This window comes from Mesoplodon densirostris, chromosome 3 (assembly GCF_025265405.1).
Source record: "Mesoplodon densirostris isolate mMesDen1 chromosome 3, mMesDen1 primary haplotype, whole genome shotgun sequence".
In the NCBI taxonomy this organism is placed as follows: Eukaryota; Metazoa; Chordata; class Mammalia; order Artiodactyla; family Ziphiidae; genus Mesoplodon; species Mesoplodon densirostris.
This window is the reverse complement of record NC_082663.1, coordinates 35,553,109-35,576,903: the sequence shown is the minus strand read 5'-3', so window position 1 is coordinate 35,576,903 and position 23,795 is coordinate 35,553,109. Positions and strand designations below refer to the sequence as shown.

General features: G+C 39.0%; 1 protein-coding gene and 1 pseudogene across 1 annotated transcript in view; one reads left to right on the top strand and one right to left on the bottom strand.

Moving 5' to 3' along the window:
* The window catches only part of OXCT1 (3-oxoacid CoA-transferase 1), a 137,623-nt gene that overhangs the window by 42,368 nt on the left and 71,460 nt on the right, over nucleotides 1-23,795 (top strand). The window contains exons 8-9 of the mRNA XM_060092843.1: nucleotides 22,106-22,213; nucleotides 23,648-23,762. Of these exons, the coding sequence (XP_059948826.1) occupies nucleotides 22,106-22,213; nucleotides 23,648-23,762 (223 nt within the window). The remainder of the gene's footprint in view (nucleotides 1-22,105; nucleotides 22,214-23,647; nucleotides 23,763-23,795) is intronic.
* On the bottom strand, nucleotides 267-18,296 carry LOC132485764 (peptidyl-prolyl cis-trans isomerase H-like; annotated as a pseudogene).

Below are 23,795 nucleotides of genomic sequence, written 5' to 3'. Positions count from 1 at the left end.
GGCTTAGTTGCTCCATGGCATGTGGGATCTTTCTGGACCAGGGATTGAACCTGTGTCCCCTGCATTGGCAGGCAGATTCTTAACCACTGCATCACTGGGAAGTCCCATGCCTAATTTTTTTTTTAAAATGAGCAACTTTATTTACAGTTGAAAACTTAAACACAGAATCTTGGCTTCTGAATCAGTGAGGTCTCTTGATCAAATGGGGCAGCAGCAGGCAGGCAAGCAAACACAGGGGCCAATCCAGATTATCTTACTCAGGAGCATCACCCCGAGCAAGGGAAGGCCTGATTCAGTCTTCCTCTGGACTGCATCTCTCCACACTGTGAGATCACCACAGGCAGCTTGGGCTTATTGTTGGGGTCTGTGGGAACATTCTCAATCCTTCTCAACACCAGAAGTCCATCAATGATTTTTCCAAACATCACGTGCTTCCCATTAGCCAATCACATTTAGAGCAGGTGATGAAAAACTGGCAGCCATTTGTACTGGGACCACTGTTTGCCACGGAAAGCAGGCCTGGAGCTGAGTGTCTAAGGTTAAAGTTTTCATCTGCAAACAGCCCCTGGTAGATACTAGTGACTCCAGTACCATCTCCATTAACAAAATCTCCACCCTGAATCATGAAATCTTTTATGACCCTGTGGAAGCTGCTCCCTTTGTATCCTGTTGGAACCCCATCTTTTCTGAATTGTCCAGTGCAGAACTGCCTAAAATTCTCAGCCATCTTAGGCGCAACGTCTGCAAAGAGCTCCATCTTCATGCAGCCAACTTCCCTTGTGTTCTACCCAGTCCTTCCACAAGCCAGCGCCTATTTTTTTAAAAAAATATTTATTTGTTTATTTTGGCTGCGCTGGGTCTTAGTTGTGGTGTGTAATCTTTTAGTTGCGGCCTGCAGACTGTTAGTTGTGGCATGCATGCAGGATCTAGTTCCCCAACCAGGGATCAAACCCGGGCCCCCTGCATTGGGAGTGTGGAGTCTTACCCACTGGACCACCAGGGGAGTCCCTATCATGCCTAATTTACAAGTTAAATTTTATCATAGGTTTGTATGTATAGGAAAAAACAGTATATATAGGGTTTCGTGCTATCCACAGTTTCAGGCACCAACTGGGGGTCTTGGAACGTATCCCGTGTGGATAAGGAGGCACTCCTATAATGGTTTTCTCTTTTGTTCTTCATTCCGTGAAGAAACCAAGACACTCGTGTCCAGGAGTATAGGTCGCCTTCTCTCCGATTTGGCTTCTGAAATTTAATGTTAATTTCTGTCACTGAATAACTAAGCCCACATTCAATTTCTTTGAAGAGAATTTTAAATCCAAATCCCATGGGAGAGAAGTTAAACAGGAATCTGAAGAACTTAGTATCTCTTCTGTGCTTGCTGTGAAAAGGAGCTGGGTTATTAATTTAAAGAAGCTATTTTAGTTTCCTTAATAATTATGGGAAAGGATACAAGTTTTGCCTTGTATTCTGAAAAAGTTCTTTTCAGTTTAGAATTTCTTTTTAAATTTGGAAAAGGTTTGCTGGCACAGACAAAACTCAGGGAAGAAAAATTCATTATTACGAAACTCAGACAAATACAGGTTACCTACAAAAACCTACAGGATTAAGGCTGTTGAGTTTGAAAGTTTTGGTATAATTTAAATTTCTCTCAATTTGAGGAATTTACAAAGCTCATTCTTTTTGAGAATTGGCATCTCAGAAGTGGAATTAGACCTTTAGAAAGAAAGTAAATATTAAATGGTATTTTAAAGCCAGTTCCATAACCCAATTCCTGCTATAAAAAGTAGTTTAGCTGCTGTTTTATTTATAGATATTTTTCCCCAATGCTTTTGGCATTATGTTTGCACCCAAAAAGTTTTCGCTTACTTTTCCTTTTTGTTGGTTCATATTTTTAAATGTACAAAGTAGCATTTTATATATGGATTAATGAGGACTAGATTTTATAAGGAGAGAGCAAAATAGAATGGAAAACTTTTCTTCATAAAATTCATTCCCAGGAAATAGGAGGGGCAGTAAAATGGTCCAAATAGAATAGATACAGCTAGGGTATGCCTACACAAAGTGGAGTAGACTCCATAATTGAAATGTTTTCAACTGTGGCAATAGCAGATGAAGGAGATATAGCCTAATGGTGATAAAAGCAACAAAAACAACAGCAGCAGCAGCAAATACTATTTATACCGTGAACTTATGTACAAAGCACATAAGGTCATCTGTTATAATAACCCAGTGTGATAGGTTTTATTATCCTTATTCTATAGAGGAAGGAAATAAGGATAAGGAGAGGCTTTATGATAAAGCTAATAAGGAAAAGTTAAGGTCTAAAAACACTTCTTTCTGCCTCCAAAGCCATGTTCTTAAGTATAAGTGAAGAATGATAGGTGTATTTTAAGGTACATTTTGTTTTATACTTTGTAGTGTTAACATTTAAAATATAATTTATTACCTCTTTACGGGCAGGGGCTTAGACCTTTAGCTAATTGAATTTTTCAGCCAAGTATAGCTCCAGCACAATGTTAATACTTCCATAAACACAAAATTAAAAATCATTCAGAAATGTTAACCTCTTAAAACTTACAAAATCGGATAATCTCCTGAAAGCTGTGAAATGAGAGCCTTCACACTTGAGAAGGTAGAATGGTTCCCCCCAGTTAAAAATGATGTAGATGATATTATACAGTAGTTTGAAACCAAGATAGAAATTTTAGGGTTCTGTATAATAAATACTGCTGATGATTATCTACTTAAAAAATAGGAATTTCCAGTTCCTGTTCTGGCATCTAAGTAGCTTAGTAGTCACCACTCCTGTTCTCACAATAAGAAAGTGAACAAACTGAAAATCAACAGAACAACAATTTGTTCACAATAATAATAATGTATTTCATAATTATAGCTTATGGATGAATGAAATGAATGATAGCAATGTTTTAAAGGACAGAAGGGAGAGATAAGAGTACTCTGTCATAGGGTACTTGCACTACCCGTGAGGTGGTATAGTGTTATCTGAAAGAAGCCTTGGATTAGTTGTAAATGTATATTGCCAACTCAAGCATAACCACTAAAAAGGGTAAAAAGAGAGGTATACAGTCAGCTGTATCCATGGGTTTCACATCCGCACATTCAACCTGAATGTGCTGATGTGAAACCCATGGATACAGAGGGCTGGTTGTAATGAACATGCTAGGAGAGGAGAAAAAATGGAATCATATAAAAAGCTTAGTTAAAACCAGAGAAGGAGGGACTTCCCTGGTGGTCCAGCAGTTAAGACTCCATGCTTCCAATGCAGGGGGCCCTGGTTTGATCCCTGGTCAGGGAACTAGATCCCTCATGCCACAACTAAGAGCCTGTATGCCACAACTAAAGATCCCGCATGTTGCAATTAAAAAAAAAAAAAGATCCCGCATGCCACAACTGAAGACCCCACATGCGTCAGTGAAGATCCTGCGTGCCACAACTAAGACCTGACGCAGCCAAATAAATAAATAAATATAAAAAAAACAAGGCAGAAAAAGATAAGACAAAAAAGAAACAGCAAGGACAACAAATAGAAAATGTAACAACTATGGTAGATGTTAATCCAACTATATCAATAGTCACTTTAAATATTAATGGTCTAAGATACACCAGTTAAAAGACAGAGACTCTCAGATGGGATTAAATGAGACCCAGCTATATGTTGTCTATAAGAAACCTGCTTTTATATATATTTTTTGCAGCTTTATTGATATATATAATTGACATATATAGCATTGCATAAGTTTAAGGTGTACAACATGTTGACTTGATACACTTACATATTATGAAATGATTACCACTATAGTGTTAGCTAACATCTCCAGCTCCTCACATAATTACCATTTCCTTTTTATGGTGAGAACATTTAAGATCTGCTATCATAGCAAAACTGACTTCAGAGCAAGGAAAATATCAGAGATAAAGAAAGACATTCCATGATGATAAAAGGACCAATTCTTAACAGACTTAAGAATCCTTAAAGTGCATGCGGTGACAGTGGTTCTTTTTTTTTTTTCACACTCATTATGACCTTCTGAGATACCAGCACCAGCTGTCCCATGCCATCTTCGCAGCAGTTTGGGTCCCAGCTCTGTGCAGCCCCTTTCCTAAGCATCGGTTCAACCACTTTCTTTTGCTGCTCTTGCAGTTACTATATCTGTGTCACCTCAGTGCTTCCTTTTTGCCTTTTTAGTTCTCTAATTCCGTATTTAAATTTCCTTTATTAAAATAACTGACAAAAATTAACTCAAAATGGACCATAGACTTAAATGTGAAATGCAAAACTATAAAACTCCTAGGGGCTTCCCTGGTGGCGCAGGGGTTGAGAGTCCGCCTGCCGATGCAGGGTACACAGGTTCGTGCCCTGGTCCGGGAAGATCCCACGTGCCGCGAGCGGCTGGGCCCATGAGCCATGGCCGCTGAGCCTGCGTGTCTGAAGCCTGTGCTCCACAACGGGAGAGGCCACAACAGTGAGAGGCCCGCATACTGCAAAAAAAAAAAAAAAAAAAAAAAAGCTTCTAAAAGATAAGAGAAAATCCAGGTGAACTTGGTTGGGTTTGGCAATGCCTTTTAAAATACAACACCAAAAGCACAATCCATGGTCAAGACATCTGTACAGACACCTCACCAAAGACAATATACATATGGCAAATAAGCAGATGAAAAAATGATCAACATCATATGTCTTTAGAGAATTTCAAATTAAAACAATTTGATAGCAATACACACCTATTAGAATGACTAAAATCCAAAACACTGGCATCACCAAATGCTGGTGAGAATGTGGACAACAAGAACTCTCATTCATTTTTGGTGGAAATGTAAAGTGGTAGAGCTGCTTTCGAAGACAGTTTGGCACTTTCCAATAAAACTAAACATACTATTACCACATAATCCAGCAGTTGCATTCTTTGGTATTAACCAGCTCTCCTGGTTGGAACACTTGGAAGATTAATAAATTGTCTGTGTTTGTTTTCATGTAGAATATATAGTGGACTTGTTCACACTCTGAATCTGAGCCGTTGTTGAATTTGATATTTGATTTCTTGTATTTGTCCAAATACCCAAGAACTATTAGTCCTGTGTTCTGACTTTCACAAGGAAATAAAAGTTTCATTCTTTCAAGAAGTTACTGCATGTGTGACCATGTATAGATAAAAACAGTATTTCACTTAAATGTGGAAAATGGACAATTAGCTAGAAAGCCATTCTAACTGCACACTGGGTCAAGTTCATAGCTTATGAAACCTACAAATTACCACCTTCAGAGTTGCTTGGGAAAGTAGTTAAAACGTGACTGTTAAGTTCACAAATGATAAGGATTGCTATATGAGACACAGTGATTATCTTAGATGATCCCACAATGTAGTTGCTGAGATAGGACTAACCTGAAATTAGAAGTTGTATATAGAGCAATGGGTGCTAAATTTAATGATAAAGATAGTAATTGCTATGGGATCCTGATGGTTGTTTGCATGGTTTGTGGCTCTAACCTCAAAGACGCCCTTTCTATTTCTTAGCCTTGTTTCTGTAGATATTTATATATGGTGGATTGTAAATGAAGAATAAGACTTCAGGTATTTTACACTCTGTCTTGGCTCACAGGTCTAAGGACATTTGAGTGGGGATGGGCCAAAATGGGGTGTGGAGGCACATCTTCCATAGAACCAACGGCCTTGAGGGAAGGAATGGAATGGATGTCTCTTGGTTTGATTTTCTTACTTCCTGTTTGTTACCTGTATGTTTGCTTTTATAAAATTAGGATCATATTTTATATTCTTTTTTCATTATGTAAAACATTAAGAATGTTTTTGGAAGTCACTAAATGTTCCCCAAAATAGGATATTTTAGTAGTTATATTCAAATTTATATTAACAACTCTATTGTTATACTTTTATGTTGATTTTCCCTTGCTATTATTAATAATGCTATAGTGAATATCCTTGTTTCAGTGTATGTATAATGATTTGATGAAATTCCTAGAAGTGGAAATTTGGGGTGTGTGCCTCAGCATTTTATCAGCTTTTGATAAATATTGCTGAATTGTTCTCTAGGAAGGTAATTTCAATTATAACCCCATAATGATATTTAAAAGTATCATTTTCAGCCATTGTTGATAATATGGATATTATACTTAATTTTTTTTTTTGGATAATCTGCTAGGTGAAAAAAGCTGTCCTGTTTTTGTCCTGTCCTGGTTTTGATTTGCATATCTTTGATGACAATGGAGTTGAATATTTATTGGTTGTTTGTATTTTTTGTGATTTTATGTGTTGTTATAAGTATTACTATCATTATTTGACTGGGAATGTCTAGTATTTCATTTCCAGGTGTTCTTTGGTCATGAGTTGTATAAGAGGGAGAAAGAGAATGTGCAGGATTGTGGTTGACACGTGAGCTCTGGAGGTAGGCTTTTTGGATTTGAACCCAGCTTCCTGAGGGATCCCCCAGCTGCTGGTCCCCAGGCAAGAACTTGATTGGCTATAGCTAGTAGAATATATAAGGAGGAGCATCTTAACTCTGAGTTACCGGAGTAAAGATGGATAAGGCTCTCAGAAAGAAAGTAACCATGGCTGGCAGCTTACCCCCAGAACCCCTTCCTAAAATAAGGTGTGAGTCAAGTGCTCTGTTGATTGACTGTTTTGAGACAGCTCTCTAAAACTTACAGTCACGGTTTCCCACAAAGTCACCTCATTGCAAATGAGGAGATAGATCCTATTGAAAAAAGAGAAGGGAAGAAAGGGTACGAGGGTATTTCTAACATAATCTAATGGTTTTGGAATCTTTACCTGTGATATTCTCTCTCAAAAGGTTATTGAATAATAAGGCACAGTATGCCTGACATAAATTGAGGAGATGCACTCTTATGAATTGTCTTATTGGAAAAAAGGCCAAAAATTCCATTTATTTATTTTGCCTTCACCTTTATTTTAACTAACAATTTTTGACCTACCTATCAATTTATTCCATGCTGGGCTTAAGAATTTAGCTTGTGATTTTGAAGTCACTCCTATTAAAATAGTAGTGGCTTTCCTCACTCCTTCCAGAGACCTTGTCAAAAAATGTTATTTTTTCCACCTCAGGTATAGATTTAGCCTACAAATACTGAAGTGATAATTAGGGCTTATGCAAGATTGTTTCATTTGAAAAATTAGCTGCTTTTTTTTTTTAAAGATTTACTTTCCAAATCTTTCTAGTTTGAGAGTATAGCTAAAAAAAGAAGGTATTTTAAAGTCATGGCTTACATAAATGATTTAAGTAAGAAATGTGTGAGAGGAAAAATGAAAAACATTACTCATTGACCCCTTTTGTGTTACTGGTTGTATCTCTTTTAAATGCATTTTTGCACGTATCATTATTGTAGCTTGAGCATCTAGCATATGTCAGCCTCCTAAAATTAGAATATATTCAAATTTCTCAGTGGCCTTTTCTCAGGCTCCTAGAAAAGCCAGGTGCACAACCAAAAATTAGTAAAAGTGAGAGAGTGTAATTGCCAAGGTGTTGAAAATTTCTTTCTGGTGAGAAGCCACCATAATCAAAAGAAACTGCCCTATCTAGCAACATCAGTTAAGGTGGACTCTCATGTGAGATTTTTGAAGTATGAAGGAAATCACATTTCTTTTTTGTTCAGATTAGATGTTGCCATTTCTGATAGCTCTTCCAAAATTAGGTTCCTTGTTCCATAAAATAAACATTTCACACTTCTTTCTGCCATTCCTGTTCCTATGTACATGAAATTCTTTCACAGGTACCATCTTTCCACATTCCTCCATAGAACATATCCTTCCCTGACTCCAGGCCTTTGCCCTGGACACTCTGGCTGCCTGGAATGCCCTCCCCGTTCTTCTTTCTGTGGCTCATTTTCTGCCTTCTCACCAAAACTTTTCCTCTGTTGTAGCATTTATTACTTTGTTATATTGTGGTTAGCTGTTCGCCTGTCTCCTCCGGTAGGACTGAGCAAGAATCTCGTGGGACCTTGTCCTGTTCATCTCTGTATCCCCAGTACAGGCCCACAATGCCTGGCACATAAAAGGTGCTCACTGAATGATGTTTGAGTCACTTAGCCAGAAGGTTAAAATATAAGCATCACTTTGCAGGCTTAGAAATGTTCTGCCCATTCTAGTTGATTGCCATTATCCTGCTGTAGTCTATAAGAAAGTAAAAAATGCCTTATGCTCAGTGGTTCTTCCTGATGGTTTTATAGTTGAGGTTTTTGTTGGGCCTTGCTTTGAGAGGCTTGATAATCTACCACCACGTGTTCTGTAATTCCCTTCCTTATTACGGTGACTAGGTTCCTCTGATTTCTCCGGGATCACTAACTCATGGTGTGCCTTTTAATGCTGGCTGGAATAGATAGTGTGTCTGATTCAGTAGGCTTTTATTGCTCAGCTAAAGGAGAACAAGCCATATGGTAGTTAACTAGATTTGCAAAAGATGATAAATTAGTGGCAAATAAACTGGCCTTGTAAATGCAACAGCCTGGTTAGTCAGGAGAGAATTGGCATAGCATATACACAAGTGCAGAGGAGTACTGAAGGTTTACTAAGTGGCATGGAATTAAAATCATGTGTTGCATTTAACAAAGTACACCCAGTAAAAGGGGATTGATCTAGGGCTCAATAATCCAGAATAATTAGAAAGATACTGTAGGATAATGTGTATACTTTGAGGTCTTTGTTGTGGAACATCCAGCAACTGATGTAGACTTACAACATGTAAGGGCTAGAAAGAATATTAGACATCACTTAAAGTTCAACTTTCACATTTTAGAGATGAAATGGCCTTAAGTGGCTCGCATAAGAACGCAGTACCAGAAGATATTAGACCTAAAACCCAGAATCTACATCTTTTGACCCCAAATGCAGTTCTCTATATCATACTCTGTTATCTCATTTTTTAAGGATAGCAGAAGTCAGTGAAATACATGGCATTAGAATCATGTGGACAAAAATCCTTCTCTTACAAACTACTGACATCGTAAATTACTCTCTTTATCAATCACAGCCACCTTTTCTTTAATGGGAGAAGGGAAATTCTGTCTAAAAGATCAGTATGCTTCTTTTTTTTAACATCTTTATTGGAGTATAATTGCTTTACAATGGTGTGTTAGTTTCTGCTTTATAACAAAGTGAATCAGCTATACATATACATATATCCCCATATCTCCTCCCTCTGCGTTCCCCTCCCACCCTCCCTATCCCACCCCTCTAGGTGGTCACAAAGCACCGAGCTGATCTCCCTGTACTATGTGGTTGCTTCCCATTAGCTATCTATTTTACATTTGGTACTGTATATATGTCCATGCCACTCTCTCACTTCGTCCCAGCTTACCCTTCCCCCTCCCCAGATCCTCAAGTCCATTCTCTACATCTGCGTCTTTATTCCTGTCCTGCCCCTAGTTTCTTCAGAACCGTTTTTTTTTTTTAGATTCCATATATATGTTTTAGCACAAGGTATTTGTTTTTCTCTTTCTGACTTACTCCACTCTGTATGACAGACTCTAGGTCCATCCACCTAACTGCAAATAACTCAATTTCATTTCTTTTTATGGCTGAGTAATACTCCATTGTATATATGTGCCATATCTTCTTTATCCATTCATCTGTCGATGGACACTTAGGTTGCTTCCAAGTCCTAGCTATTGTAAATAGAGCTGCAGTGAACATTGTCGTACATGACTCTTTTTGAATTATGGTTTTCTCAGGGTATATGCCCAGTAGTGGGATTGCTGGGTTATAGGGTAGTTCTATTTTTAGTTTTTTAAGGGACCTCCATACTGTTCTCCATAATGGCTGTATCAGTTTACATTCCCACCAACAGTGCAAGAGGGTTCCCTTTTCTCCACACCCTCTCCAGCATTTATTATTTGTAAACTTTTTGATGATGGCCATTCTGACCAGTGTGAGGTGATACCTCATTGTAGTTTTGATTTGCATTTCTCTAATGATTAGTGATGTTGAGCATCCTTTCATGTGTTTGTTGGCAATCTGTATATCCTCTTTGGAGAAATGTCTACTTAGGTCTTCTGCCCAGTTTTGGATCGGGTTGTTTGTTTTTTTGATTTTGAGCTGCATAGCGTGTTAGCTCAGTTGGTTAGAACGTGGTGCTAATAATGCCAAGGTCGTGGGTTCGATCCCCAGCATGCTTCTTTTAATTGTCATTCTTAACTTTTCAAATATGGCGTTGAGTTTTGGGGATGAGCTATGTATTCTCAGAAGACATTTTATATTTTATTTTTATTTTTTTTTTGCGGTACGTGGACCTCTCACTGTTGTGGCCCCTCCCGTCGCGGAGCACAGGCTCCGGACATGCAGGATCAGCGGCCATGGCTCACGGGGCCCAGCCGCTCCGCAGCACGCGGGATCCTCCCGGACCGGGGCACGAGCCCGCGTCCCCCGCATCGGCAGGCGGACTCTCAACCACCGCGCCAACCAGGGAAGCCCCTCAGAAGACATTTTAGATTCGGGACTTCAATCAGCTTTATTCACTGTAGGTTTCAGTGATTGCTATGAATGATAACTTCAGAGTTAGGACTGGTTTCCTAGTGATGACTAGAGGCTGAAATTCAATTTGTTGGAAAAAACTGAAAACTGAAGCCAAATCAGGCCTCTGTACCCGACACCAAATTAACTTTTGGAGACAGAGTTTTGGGTAAAGTAGAAATGAATAGCTTTATTGCTTTGCCAGGCAAAGGGGGCCACAGCGGGCTAATGTCCTGAAACCATGTGTCCCCAGCTGGGGGGATAGTGAGAAGTTTTGTAGTAATGGTTCAAAGAGGGCATGATCAGCTTGTGGACATTCTTCTGATTGGTTGGTGGTGAGGTAAGTGGGATTCAGCATTATCAACCTTCTGGTTCCAACTAGTCTGGGGTCTACATGCTTGTGGGCAGCATATCGTTAATTTCTCCCCTCTAGTGGGGGTTTTAGTATCTGCAAAACAGCTCAAAAATACTGTTATGGTTATCCCTAGATGGGGAACCAGGACCCTGCCCCAAGGCTGCATTATTGTCTCTCTTGACTGTTCCTCCCTTGTCTCTGAATTCCCTTCCTTCCCTAATTATCAACTGTTTGAACCTGCCTTTTGGAACGCAGGGAAGGTCCTGGAGGCAGAAACCTATTTCCTGTAATCAAGAAATGGGGAACACTGAAAGACTTTTGCGCCCAGGAGCCCCACAGGTCCTGCTCGGTATCAAAACAAGTGATGCCAGCCGTAAAACTGATTGTGTGTCTCTGCCAGTTGTCCTAAGGGAAGAGTCATTTGATCTTAATGCTAAAATCGCAGTTGAGAATGTGATGAACATGTTTGAACGTCTTTAGGACTTAAAGTTCTAGTTTTAGAAACTGAGCTACAGAGAGAGGAAAGAAAGTATTTTGTTTTGAAGTTTATTTATTTTTGCATCTTATGACTACTTTATTACACTAAATCAGGGAAAACAAACATGGCATTTTAATTTTCTTAATGAAATAAATAGGATTCAGCTTTGCTTACTGCTTCCTAGAAATGAAAACATACTGAGAACATTTAGAAGATTAAATGACAAATAAAATTCTTATTCAAAGTGGCACATGCTAAACGATTTTAAATTTAGGAATTGAGCTATTCACAAACTGAATTCGAGTCACAGTCCCTGTGGGTTAAGCAGCTATTATCTGTGTTCTGGAAATGTTAGAGTTTAACCCAAGTCTTCTTTGCAGTTTGTGTGTTAAGTACTGTGTTCTTGAATTATAAACAGCTCCAAGGATGATTAACAGCCCCCAACTGAAGGAAACAGTCTTAAAAAGTAACCTTTTAAAGTTTTAGTTGACATCTCTAATAGGCAGTTTTTCTGTGGCTGTAAAACCCAACCCAAACTTTTTTGCTCTCCTTGTTTCTCCATAACTCTCTTCATTGAAAAATGTTCCTAGTTAATTCTATTAATTATATCACGTCTTGCTGTTTATCTTGGAGTATGTGTTAATGGTGTAATTTTTTTCTTACTATTATAGATAAGGCTGGTGCTTTGAATGAATGCGTTAGAAGTATTTTAATTCCTTTGGGTAGATGTACTCATTTTAATTACTTTGGATTTGCTACAGCCTTAATAAGATTTTCTTTTAGAAAAAGATAGGACAAATAAAATTGGATATTTATAATACTGCCTGCATGTTATTAAATCACATACTTAGTGAAGGTTGGCATTTTTTGGTTAAATAAAAAGTGAGAAGGCAGAATGCTATCATGGACTAGACTGTTTGGATGTTGTATTAGTGTCAGTGGAAATGAAAATAATACCATTAACTGCTTTTGAATTTTTTTAAAAACACTTCTTCCATTCTACATAAACTATTGGGATAGTCCATGAAATGAGTAATACTTACATTTTTAAAATCCGTATGTCCTATTTTGCTGCTAGTCACAGTTTTAGTAAATTAGGTTATTTTAGGTAAAGCTTTTCTTCTAATGAGTTCAAACTGCTTCATCCATTTTCCTTCTCATCTCATGTTTTTAAATGAGATATTGTAGGGAGGAAGAACTGCTTTTGTTTTGTAATGAGGAACATGAGGTTGAAGGTGATTATCATCAACTCTGAGGTTGGACAAGTGGAGAAAGGAAGGGTCTTTTGTTGTTCTCTGGGTATCTCTGTCACATTATAGTTTTTTTGCTGGTGGTTAACTAAACCCTTTTATTTCCTAGAAAATATTACTAGGCCAGGTATTTTACAATATTATCTTTGATCCATGCTTAATTTCATTCACTTAATTGGCTCATTTTATTTTCCTAACCAGTAGAGGCCATTTTCTATCTTCATTGTATCAGCTATTCTTTCTGGCCTGTGTCATTCTCCAATTTGATAAATGTACTGTTTAATTTTTTATACATTTTGTTCCAGAGACGATGTAAAGTAGCTTATAAGACACAGAAGATATACAAGATAACATCAATTAAAAGTAGGGGGCGGGCTTCCCTGGTGGCGCAGTGGTTGAGAGTCTGCCTGCCGATGCAGGGGACACGGGTTCATGCCCCGGTCCGGGAAGATCCCACATACCGTGGAGCGGCTAGGCCCGTGAGCCATGGCCGCTGAGCCTGTGCGTCCGGAGCCTGTGCTCTCCGCAACGGGAGAGGCCACAACAGTGAGAGGCCCGCGTACCACACACACACACACAAAAAAGTAGGGGGCTTCCCTGGTGGCTCAGTGGGTGGGAATCTGCCTGCCAATGCAGGGGACACGGGTTCGATCCTTGGCCCGGGAAGATTCCCACATGCCACGGAGCAGCTAAGCCTGTGCGCCACAGCTACTGAGCCTGTGCTCTAGAGCCCGTGCTCTGCAGCAGGAGAAGCCACGACAATGAGAAGCCCGTGCACCACTTGTTGCAACTAGAGAAAGCCCACGCACAGAACAAAGACCCAAGACAGCCAAAACTAAAAAAAAAAATTAATTAATTAATTAATTAATTAAAAAAAAAAAGTAGGGCTCTACGAAGAAAGAAGAGCAATGGTGGGGCTTTAAAATGGAGCTAGGACTGGATGAAAAATTATACTATAATGGCAAACACAAGATGTCAAATAAAAATTACTCATTTAGGGTCTTCCCTGGTGGCACAGTGGTTAAGAATCCGCCTGCCAATGCAGGGGACATGGATTTGAGCCCCGGTCCGGGAAGAATCCACATGCCATGGAGCAGCTAAGCCCATGCGCCACAACTACTGAAGCCCGCGCACCTAGAGCCTGTGCTCCTGCAACAAGAGAAGCCACTGCAGTGAGAATCCCACACACCGCAATGAAGAGTAGCCCCCGCTCTCTGCAACTAGAGGAAGCCCACGCGCCAGCAACAGACCCAACACAGCCAAAAAGAAATAAATAAAATAAATAAATTTTTAAAAATTTATGCATTTATATAGTTGATAGTACATATAATTTTTTAATTTAATTTTTATTTTATATTGGAGTATAGTTGATTTACAGTGTTGTGTTAGTTTCAGATGTATAGCAAAGTGATTCAGTTGTACATATACATATATCCATTCTTTTTCAGATTCTTTTCCCATGTAGGTAACTACAGAATACTGAGTAGAGTTCCCTGTGCTATACAGTAGGTCCTTGTTGGTTATCTGTTTTATATATAGTAGTGTGTATATGTTAATCCCAAACTCCTAATTTATCCCTCCCTCCCACCATAGTACATATAATTTAAAGGAAGCTAATGATTAAGTGAAGTACAACTATTCTTGCTATTAAAACTAGACAGAATTTTATCTTAGGCACTGTTTTAATTGCAAGAAAAACTCTTTATAACTGTGGTATAAAGATACAGGTTTTCTCTAAGAGCATACTCTTCTTGGAGCATTAAAAGAGTGGTTGGGCTCCTAAATCATTGTTTTTTTACCCAAACTTTTGCTAAATACTTGGAGGTCATGAGCCTGAGATTGTCTTCTCTGACACTGATGGGAATATATCTGTTCAGAATTGCCTGTTGCACCCAGACCCTTGCCCCTTAACCATAATGAACTCAGGATATGTTCCCTGTCTTCATTTAAGGCCTTGATAAAGACATTGAACAGCATTGAACAAAGACATCAAAGCACTAGAACAGGGGTTCTTTTCTAATCTGGGGTCTCCCTGAGGCCAGAGGGTAGAAATGGGCAATGGTTATGGACACATCCCCTGTCATCTTAAGAGGGACTTTATAGGTCAGGAAATACTTTTGTGTGAGCAGATATTGTAGCTTTCATCAGATTCTTAAAGAAGTACATGTTTCCCCCAAAGTTAAAAGCCGCAGCATCAGAGACCTCTAAAACTTGGTCAAGCCATCAAGTACTTCTTTGGTTCTTCTGTTATCTACCTATCTGTACATCAGAATGGGCTCCCTGTTTTCTTCACTGTTGTATCTAGTAGGTGCTTAATTAATATTTGTTGATTTAAAGTGAATGAAACCAGTCACATTTTCCCAGTATGTCTATAAAACTCTAACTTGAGGGAGTTGGTCAGGTGCTTTGTGAAATCTTACCCTGTGCTTTTCTCTTGGCCCACCAATGAACTAGCTAGATCTGCAAGTTAATGAAGTTCATTTGGCAGGGTTTGGTGTGGGGAAAGACTTGTATTGGTGTCTAGCAGTATTCTTTTCTCTGCTTATGACCTTATAGACCATTTGTTCAATAATCCTTTTTTTTGGGGGGGAGGGTGGCTGCACCACGCAGCATGTGGACCTTAGTTCCCCAACCAGGGATCAAACCCGTGCCCCCTGCAGTGGAAGTGCAGAGTCTTAACCACTGGACTGCCAGGGAAGTCCCAATAATCCATTTTAAGACACTGTTGTGAATCAAGCCCCAGTTTGAAAAGGAATATATTTGTGTATTTGCCTCTCTCCATCTACTGACATACTGACATCTGTACCACTTTTTACTTGACTGTAATTCTGTGGCCATATTTTCAGGCTCTAAGAATCCTGGGATATAATTTTTGTGGGTACAGCCTAGAATTAATTTGGAGAATCTAGGTATCTCTTCTTGGAATTCAGTTCTTCCTTAGCCATATTATTTCTGCCCTTTTCTTCTGCCTGATGGTGAAGTCAGGAGTACAAGGGAATTGAACTGCTGTGCTTTATTCTGTCCTCTCTCTCTGGCCATCATGATGACCATGTCTGAACTCCCCATCAGCAACAACAACAAAATCACCCCAGAAACCACTCTTTCATCATCTTCAGTATTTGGACAGGACTGATCTCATTACAGTTTTGTACCCTTTGACCTACCTGTTAAAGTTTCACGTGACGTCCATTTGTCCTAGGTCATGTGTGTCTCTCTTTTGTATGAGCTCTTTTTTTTTTTTTTTTGGCGGTACACGGGCCTCTCACTGTTGTGGCCTCTCCCGTCGTGGAGCACAGGCTCTGGACGCGCAGGCTCAGCGGCCATGGCTCACACAGGCCCAGCCGCTCCGCGGCATGTGGGATCCTCCCGGTCCAGGGCACGAACCCGTGTCCCCTGCATCGGCAGGTGGACTCTCAACCACTGCGCCACCAGGGAAGCCCTCTTTTTTTTTTTAAATTGAGGTATAGTTGATTTACAATGTTGTGCTAATTTCTGCTGTACAGCAAAGTGACTCAGTTATACACATTTATACATTCTTTTTTTATACTCTTTTTCCATTATGGTTTATCCCAGGGGATTGGATATAGTTCCGTGTGCTTTACAGTAGGACCTTGTTTTAATAGTTTGCATCTAAATGTAATAGTTTGCATCTATTGTACTAACCCCAAACTCCCAGTCCATCCCTCTCCCTCTCCCCCTCCCTTGGCAACCAGAAGTCTGTTCTCTATGTCTGTGAGTCTGTTTCTGTTTTGTAGATAGCCCTTTTAAAATATGAGGAAACACATGGCTATCCATGTTATTATATTCTTTCTTTATATACCATTCTCTCATCCTCAAGATGATCCATTTTCATAGTGTCAGAATGGGGGTTTTGAGAGCCTCACATCCCTCATGAATCCATCTGTCATTTAGAGATTCTGACCACTTGATCCTGATCCTTATTTTTTTCTCTCAACTTTTCGAAATCTGCTTTCCTTCAAAGAACAGGATACATTTCTATGTGTGCCCGGGATTCAGTTCCTGGTCTATTACAAATTCCAGTTTTACATTGTTACTTTCCCTCAGGGTTTCCATCATTTCTACTTTACCAAGTAGTTTATCCTTATTGGTTAGAAGTCCTGAATCAGGATTTCTCTCACTGTTTCATTCTGAAAACTAGAACTTGTCAGAAGGCAATATAGAATTTATCAGCAGAATATGATGAACAGAAGATGTTCAAATAATTGGCATCTCCCATGATATCACCATCTTACATCACTATCTTGTTTCTGAGTTAGTTTTGTCATTTCTGTTAAAAATAAGCCATCTACATCTTTAGTTTGGTAAGCACTCTGATTATATGGCCATTAGTGTGATATTATTTCTCCTTTTGAAGTCACTTTAAATATATTTTACCACATCTCATCATAGGTCAGTGGCTTCCCAGGCATGTGCGTATTTTCTTGACATAGCTTGTTCTTTTGTCAGCTTATCTTCACCGGACATTGGAGAATGTCCATTAGCATGAGATCCAATCTACAAGGTTTCAATGACTATGCAATTGTAGTTACAATTGTTTATAAGGTTGCAAATTCATTAATAGCCACTAATCTTTTCAGTCTTTGTGCTTTTCTATAGAGACATCTAAGACGCTATGTATTTGACCCAGGCCTTTTTAGCTTTCATGCCATTTTCTCCTATATGTTTGTACTAGTCAAATTACCCCTTAGCATGAAGCTTAAGAAGATGTGCACCTTCTTGCTCCTTTGGATATTTTGGGAGGGACGCCCTGCATGCTGACCCCCCCCTTTTGCTCCACATTTCCTCTTTCTCTTCCCCATTTTTCTGGGTTAAATTAGTATCCAGAGCACCTCTGCATCTAGCTTGTAACTTTTTCTGTTATTGCTCATTGCTTCCCTCTTCCATTTTTCTAGTCTTCCAAGGCTTTTTTTGTTTTTTGCTAATTTGGGATTACCTAGTGTTATAAGATTCTAGCCATTTTTGCTGTTGTTGTCTGCTTTGAAAATTTCTGGACAAAAGAAGAATATTCATCCTGAGGCTTTTTGAAGATGAAAATGACTCAGGAAAAAAATCTGTAGTGTGATTCCTCCCCTTCCTCGCACCACAGGCCTCACTTTGTATTACACAGCGAGGTTTGCAGGTGTGCAGCTTTTTCCACTAACAACCTTCAGGGCTGGGCCCATTTTTGTGGCTATACCCGACTGAGGTTGTCAGTAAAATAAAATGAAAAATAAGAAAGTTATTGCCTTGCTGCTCCTCTGTTACCTTACCTGAGATATAATGTTCGCCAAGTAAAAACAAAAACACTTGTCACCTGAGGATCAATTCTTATCCTTCTCCGAACTTTAAAATACAACTTTTCAGAATTATAAAGTAGGAAGGGTGCAGGGTAGAGAAAGTAAACTTTTAAAACAAAGTTCAAATCAATAATAATTAACCTTTCCTAGCCTCTATTTTCCTGCTAATAACCAAAGACAAGTACTAATTAGAGGAGCCTCAAGTGTCTGGATTTCTGGATGTACCAGATGGTGCTGCATAAGGACTATGCATCGTGCCAGGGAGAAGCCTGGGTTGCTCTTAGCTACCACCTCTCCTCCATCTTGACCTTGTCCGAGGACACTTAAACATGCCCAATGCTTTGCACTGAGGCTTTTTCTTTGTTCTTTATTCTCTATCTTACCCACTTCTGATTTCAGGAGGTACGTTTCTGCCATGCTTAGTGAGTGCTCTTGTGAGCTTTGATTTTTACTTCTTCCTTAACAAACTTGTTCTATTCATCTTTTTCTTTTCAGATTTCCTTTGACTCTCATGTTACTGCCTGATCTCACCAGATACCCCCTCTCCCCCACTACATTGGTTCTTTCTCACTGTTCTTTCTCAAGATCACACAAAACCAGCACAGAAGCCTTCAATTCCTTCAATAGCTAGCATTAAGATAGTTTTGCTTCTTCAGTTTTGTTTTTTTTTTTTTGTAAAATCTTTTCACAGATTGTCTGAAAACATATGTTTTCTTCTTTTGGTTTGTACTTCAAATATTTTCTTCCTCTGCAATGAACTCTGCTAACCAGCTCTGAGAAAGCTTTGATTTTTGTATAGGATTTTTCAATACTGTTGAGTGTGGATATTGTGTTGACAAATGCTGCCCATGCATTTTTGACAATATGAAAATCATTCATATTAGGATGACAAAGCCTGGAACTGATTATGTTTAACCAGGTTCTTGCTTTTCATCAGAGTTGTTTTAGCAGGACACATTCTTCCACTCCATTTGTTGTGAAAGTCATGATGTAATTGCCCTTGGTAAAGAAACTTGGTCTTAATTTGGTGTTTCTTGTCAAAACTTTCTTTGGTGGAACCTGAAGGAAATCGCGATTGGTTACCATCAACAGTTTTGGTTTAAGTGAAAAGGGTTACTTTTTTTTCTTTTCCGATATGTTTCTCGCTCCTGCTGAAGGGTATATGCAGGGAGACCAATTAGGAAGCTGATGCAGTAATTCAAGCAAGAGACAGGAGGGCCTGAACTTTTGAAATAGCATTAGGTATGGAGAATAATTTGCATTATCTTCAGAAAATGTAAACAAAATTGTTTCCATAACTTATTTCGTAATGTTGTAAGTGCTTTTAGAGTTTAGAAATCACAGTTTTTCTTAAGTCTCTATTTTCTTTTTAACATGTCTTTTTGGTACATGGCTAACTAAGCAATTTATCACATCCTCCACTTTTGTATTTCCTAGTTTTGGAAACTATCTACTTAATGTCTATTTCAGCTTTTAAAAAAATTGTGTAGGTTTTTCACCTCTTGATTATAAAAGTAAAATTAAACAAAAATAACTTGGCACTGACACCCAGGGATAAGAATGATTAACATTTCAGTGTTAATTTCCTATGTGTTTTTCCTCTCAGTTTTTTGTAGATATAGAAATAATTGAGCCAAAGAGCATATCTGTAAATATTTATATAGAATCTTGCATTTTTATGAAGCATTATGTTATGAGATGTCATTAAATATTATGAGAGCCATAATACTGATTTATTATGTGGATGCACCATATATATTTTACCATTATTCTATTGTTGATCCTTCAGGTTGTTTCCAACTCATTGTTATTTTAACAAATGCCGTGGCCAATATTTTCATGAATAGTAATTCTAAACATGTATCATCAGGATAAATTTTTAAAGTCAGGAACTTCTTTGGGGCTTCCCTGGTGGCGCAGTGGTTGAGAGTCCGCCTGCCGATGCAGGGGAAACGGGTTCGTGCCCTGGTCCGGGAAGATCCCACGTGCTGCGGAGCGGCTAGGCCTGTGAGCCATGGCTGCTGAGCCTGCGCGTCCGGAGCCTGTGCTCCGCGACGGGAGAGGCCACAACAGTGAGAGCCCCGTGTACCGAGAAAAAAAAAAGAACTTCTTTGAAGGCTTGAATCGAATAAGTGTAAAGATGTGAATGAACCTTAATGGCTGAAATTTCCAACTGGTTGAAGAGGTAGAAGTAGTGCTTAGCTGCTCTGCATTTCCTGTGTCCACCTCCTATCTACCTGGTCACCACCTTGGTTGCATTGGGCTAGAAAAGAATCAATATGCAGGAGGCCTAGTAACCTGATGGATATGTAAAAAAGTGAAGGCTATGCTCTTGATATATCAGAGCATAGAGAAGTTTGGAGGAGAAGATACGGAGTACAGTGATGGGGAGTCCCCTTGCCTTCTGACTAATTCTCATACGAGTATAGATGGACATCTCTACGCACTATTTCAACTTGGATGCCCACATGTTTATTGACTCTTCTTTGGAGTTTCTGTTTTATTTTTGTTAAGATCCTTCTGTTTATCAGAGAAGATAGCTTTTATCCATTATGTCCTATTCTTCTTCAGCTATTTAGAAGTAGTGCACAATAATGAAAATGACTCTTGTTAATCCCTGTTATTCTTTCATTGTGGAGGAAGTGTGGAGTGGGCATACATGGTAGAATAGCAGAAAGGAAGGTGGGTGCTTAACCTCAAAAACTTCTGGAGAGTTTAGTTACTAGTTTAAGGAGACAGTATAATACAACTCTCCTTGTACAAGTCAGTTCATTTGCAGATAGTTCTTTGCTTTGGGTATGACATCTATTAAGCTGAGCACTCTCAGTCTTCAAGACGATATTTTCTTCGCACCAGAAAGATAATTTTGTTTTTAATTAAAATTTTTTAATTAATTAATTAATTAATTAGGCTGCATTGGGTCTTAGTTGCGGCACATGGGCTTCTCTCTAGTTGTGACGTTTGGGTTCCAGAGAGAGTGGGCTCGGAAGTTGAGGCACACGGGCTTACTTGCCCCACGGCATGTTGGGATCTTAGTTCCGCGAATAGAGATTGAACCTGCATCCCCTGCATTGGGAAACAGATTCTTAACCACTGGACCACCAGGGAAGTCCCCAGAAATATATTTTTTTGATCTCAATGATGTTGACTGTAGTTTTTCTTGATCCTTGTTATTCTGAGGTTTTTTTTTTTATGTTGATGTAAAAAAATGAATTCTCTTCTTTAAAAATGAATTCTAAAATAGCAGACTAACTTGGGGCATTCAGTATTGCTATAAAATTCCCTTTTGCTCTGTGAATAACTTTAATTCTGATTTTTAGAATTTCCAGTTATTAGTTAATATTTCCTTTTTCAAATTTCCATATTGAAATTAATGATCAATCTTAAAGTAAAATTATTTCAGCAATTGCAGTTCTATCACGATCCTAGGAAGCTAATTACAGGAATAAATAAAAATGGTTACAAATAACATTTGTATCTATATTTAAAAAGCAATTGACCAAGCAGATGTTGTTACAGATTTTTGTCTTTGATATGATAAATTTCCCATTAATTTTGAAAATCTGGGTTTAAGGGATGTGCTTTCAGATTTTGCATAGTTGAGCTGCAATTTGTGAAAGTTCAAGCAGCTGTACTGACAAACCATTTGACAAATTTGTAACTGAGGCTGTTTTAAGCAAAGTTTTAGAGCTTTATGTTCTGTATTTTATGTTCAGACACATGTATTTGAATTTCTTCTATTTTTGTGGATCTAGAAGTTTGTATGTTTGTGTGTGTACTTATTCTTTCTCTCTCTCTGATTTATATGTATATTTGTGTGTGCATGTGTATGTGTATGTGTATATGTATACTTACGTTGTATATCCAGCCTAAGTTGGATGTAAAGATGCATATACTTCATCTTTTTTTTTTTTTTTTTTTTTTTTTTTTTTTTTTTTTTGCGGTATGCGGGCCTCTCACTGTTGTGGCCTCCCCCGTTGCGGAGCACAGGCTCCGGACGCGCAGGCTCCGGACGCGCAGGCTCAGCGGCCATGGCTCACGGGCCCAGCCGCTCCGCGGCATATGGGATCCTCCCAGACCGGGGCACGAACCCGTATCCCCTGCATCGGCAGGCGGACTCTCAACCACTTGCGCCACCAGGGAGGCCCGACTTCATCTTTTTTTAATAAAAAATATTCAGTTTAAGCTCTCACTATGTAATTAATTTTTTTTTTCTTTTTGCCTAGGTTGAAGAAATTGTGGATATTGGATCATTTGCCCCAGAAGACATTCATATTCCTAAGATTTATGTACATCGCCTTATAAAGGGAGAAAAATATGAGAAAAGGATTGAGGTAATTGACTTAGCCTGTCTGTCAGTATTTATGGACCTGACTGTCAGAGATATGTCCCTGGGGCTATTCTAGATGATAAGGAATTAGAGCTGAATAGGAAGTCTTGCTCTGAATCTTAATAGGAGCTTCTCATGTGTCTATCTTGAGGGGACATGATTGTCTGTGTAATTGTCCGGTTCAACAGTTCCTTGTGTATATCACCAAATTACATGCTTCTCTAGGCTGTGTCTTCTAGGCTTTTGTAACTGTCCTAATTTATGATGCATAGTTTTGGCTGGCTGTCCTACAGGGTAGAGAAGGATAATCAAGTCTTTGGTGGCTTTACCCCTGCTGGACTCTTAGTGTTTGAGTGTTCAGAACTGTCTATCTATCTTGAAGTCTTTGCACATTATAGAGTCCAGACAGAACATCATTTCCCATGAGTGTTGGGTTCTGGGCAGCTGATGGGTATGAGATCGTGGCAAGGAGTGGGTACCGGGAGCATTGGAGGTACTCTAAGGCTACTGAGAGCATGAAGACCAGCTGGACCAGAATTGATATCAAGATTCAGAAGTGTCTAGGGATCAGCAACAGAATAGACATGCAGTAAGAGATACCGTGGATTCAGAGATACCCTCTACTCACAGACATCAAACAGAAAGGCATTCTGCAATCTAAAACTAATGTCAGCGGCCAGGGATCAAAAACGGGACATTTGCAAACAGGAACCAGAGTCTGTATCAAGGAGATTTAGTAACGGAAATAGTTTTCTGGCTGGTTTCTGGATATTTCTATGATTCCTGTGTTTCAGTTATAGCAAAACCAGTCTAGACTCTGCATGTGGAAATAGGCAATTGGCAGCAGCAATACCTGGTAAACACATTCTCACAGCCCTGCAAAAATCAAGTCCCAAGGTCTATTCCCTTTTCTTTATTCTGGCTCCATCCCAGAGCACCTGAGGAGAGTTCAGTTGCAGGAGTCTTAGAGTAACAGTAGTGACACTCAGTGTGACAGTAACAGAGGATTATTTACTTCAAAGAGACAGAACAATTATATCTTCCTCTTCAAACATCTGACCTCTTTCACTTACTTTTTATTTAATTAATTTATTTATTTGTTTTATTTATTTTTTTAATTTAATTATTTGGCTGCACTGGGTATTAGTTGCAGCATGTGGGATCTAGTTCCCTGACCAGGGATTGAACCTGGGCCCGCAGCATTGGGAGCGCAGAGTCTTAGCCACTGGACCACCAGGGAAGTCTTTTCACTTACATTTTAAAGAATTATTTCTGTCATCAAATTTTATCCATAGTATTCTTTTTAAATTTAAAAATTCTCTACATTATATTGCAGATTTGCCTTATAGTAGTAATGGGAGAGAGTTTTGTATTTCAGTAGTGTTAAAATACAAAGTATACCTCAACCATGAATAATTTATTTCTGTTTATTTTAAAGCGTTTATCAATCCGGAAAGAGGAAGATGTAAAAACCACATCTGGTAAACCTGGAGATAATGTAAGGGAACGTATCATCAAGCGGGCAGCTCTTGAATTTGAGGATGGCATGTATGGTATCCTTTATTCCTTGGCCCGTGGGCTGGGCA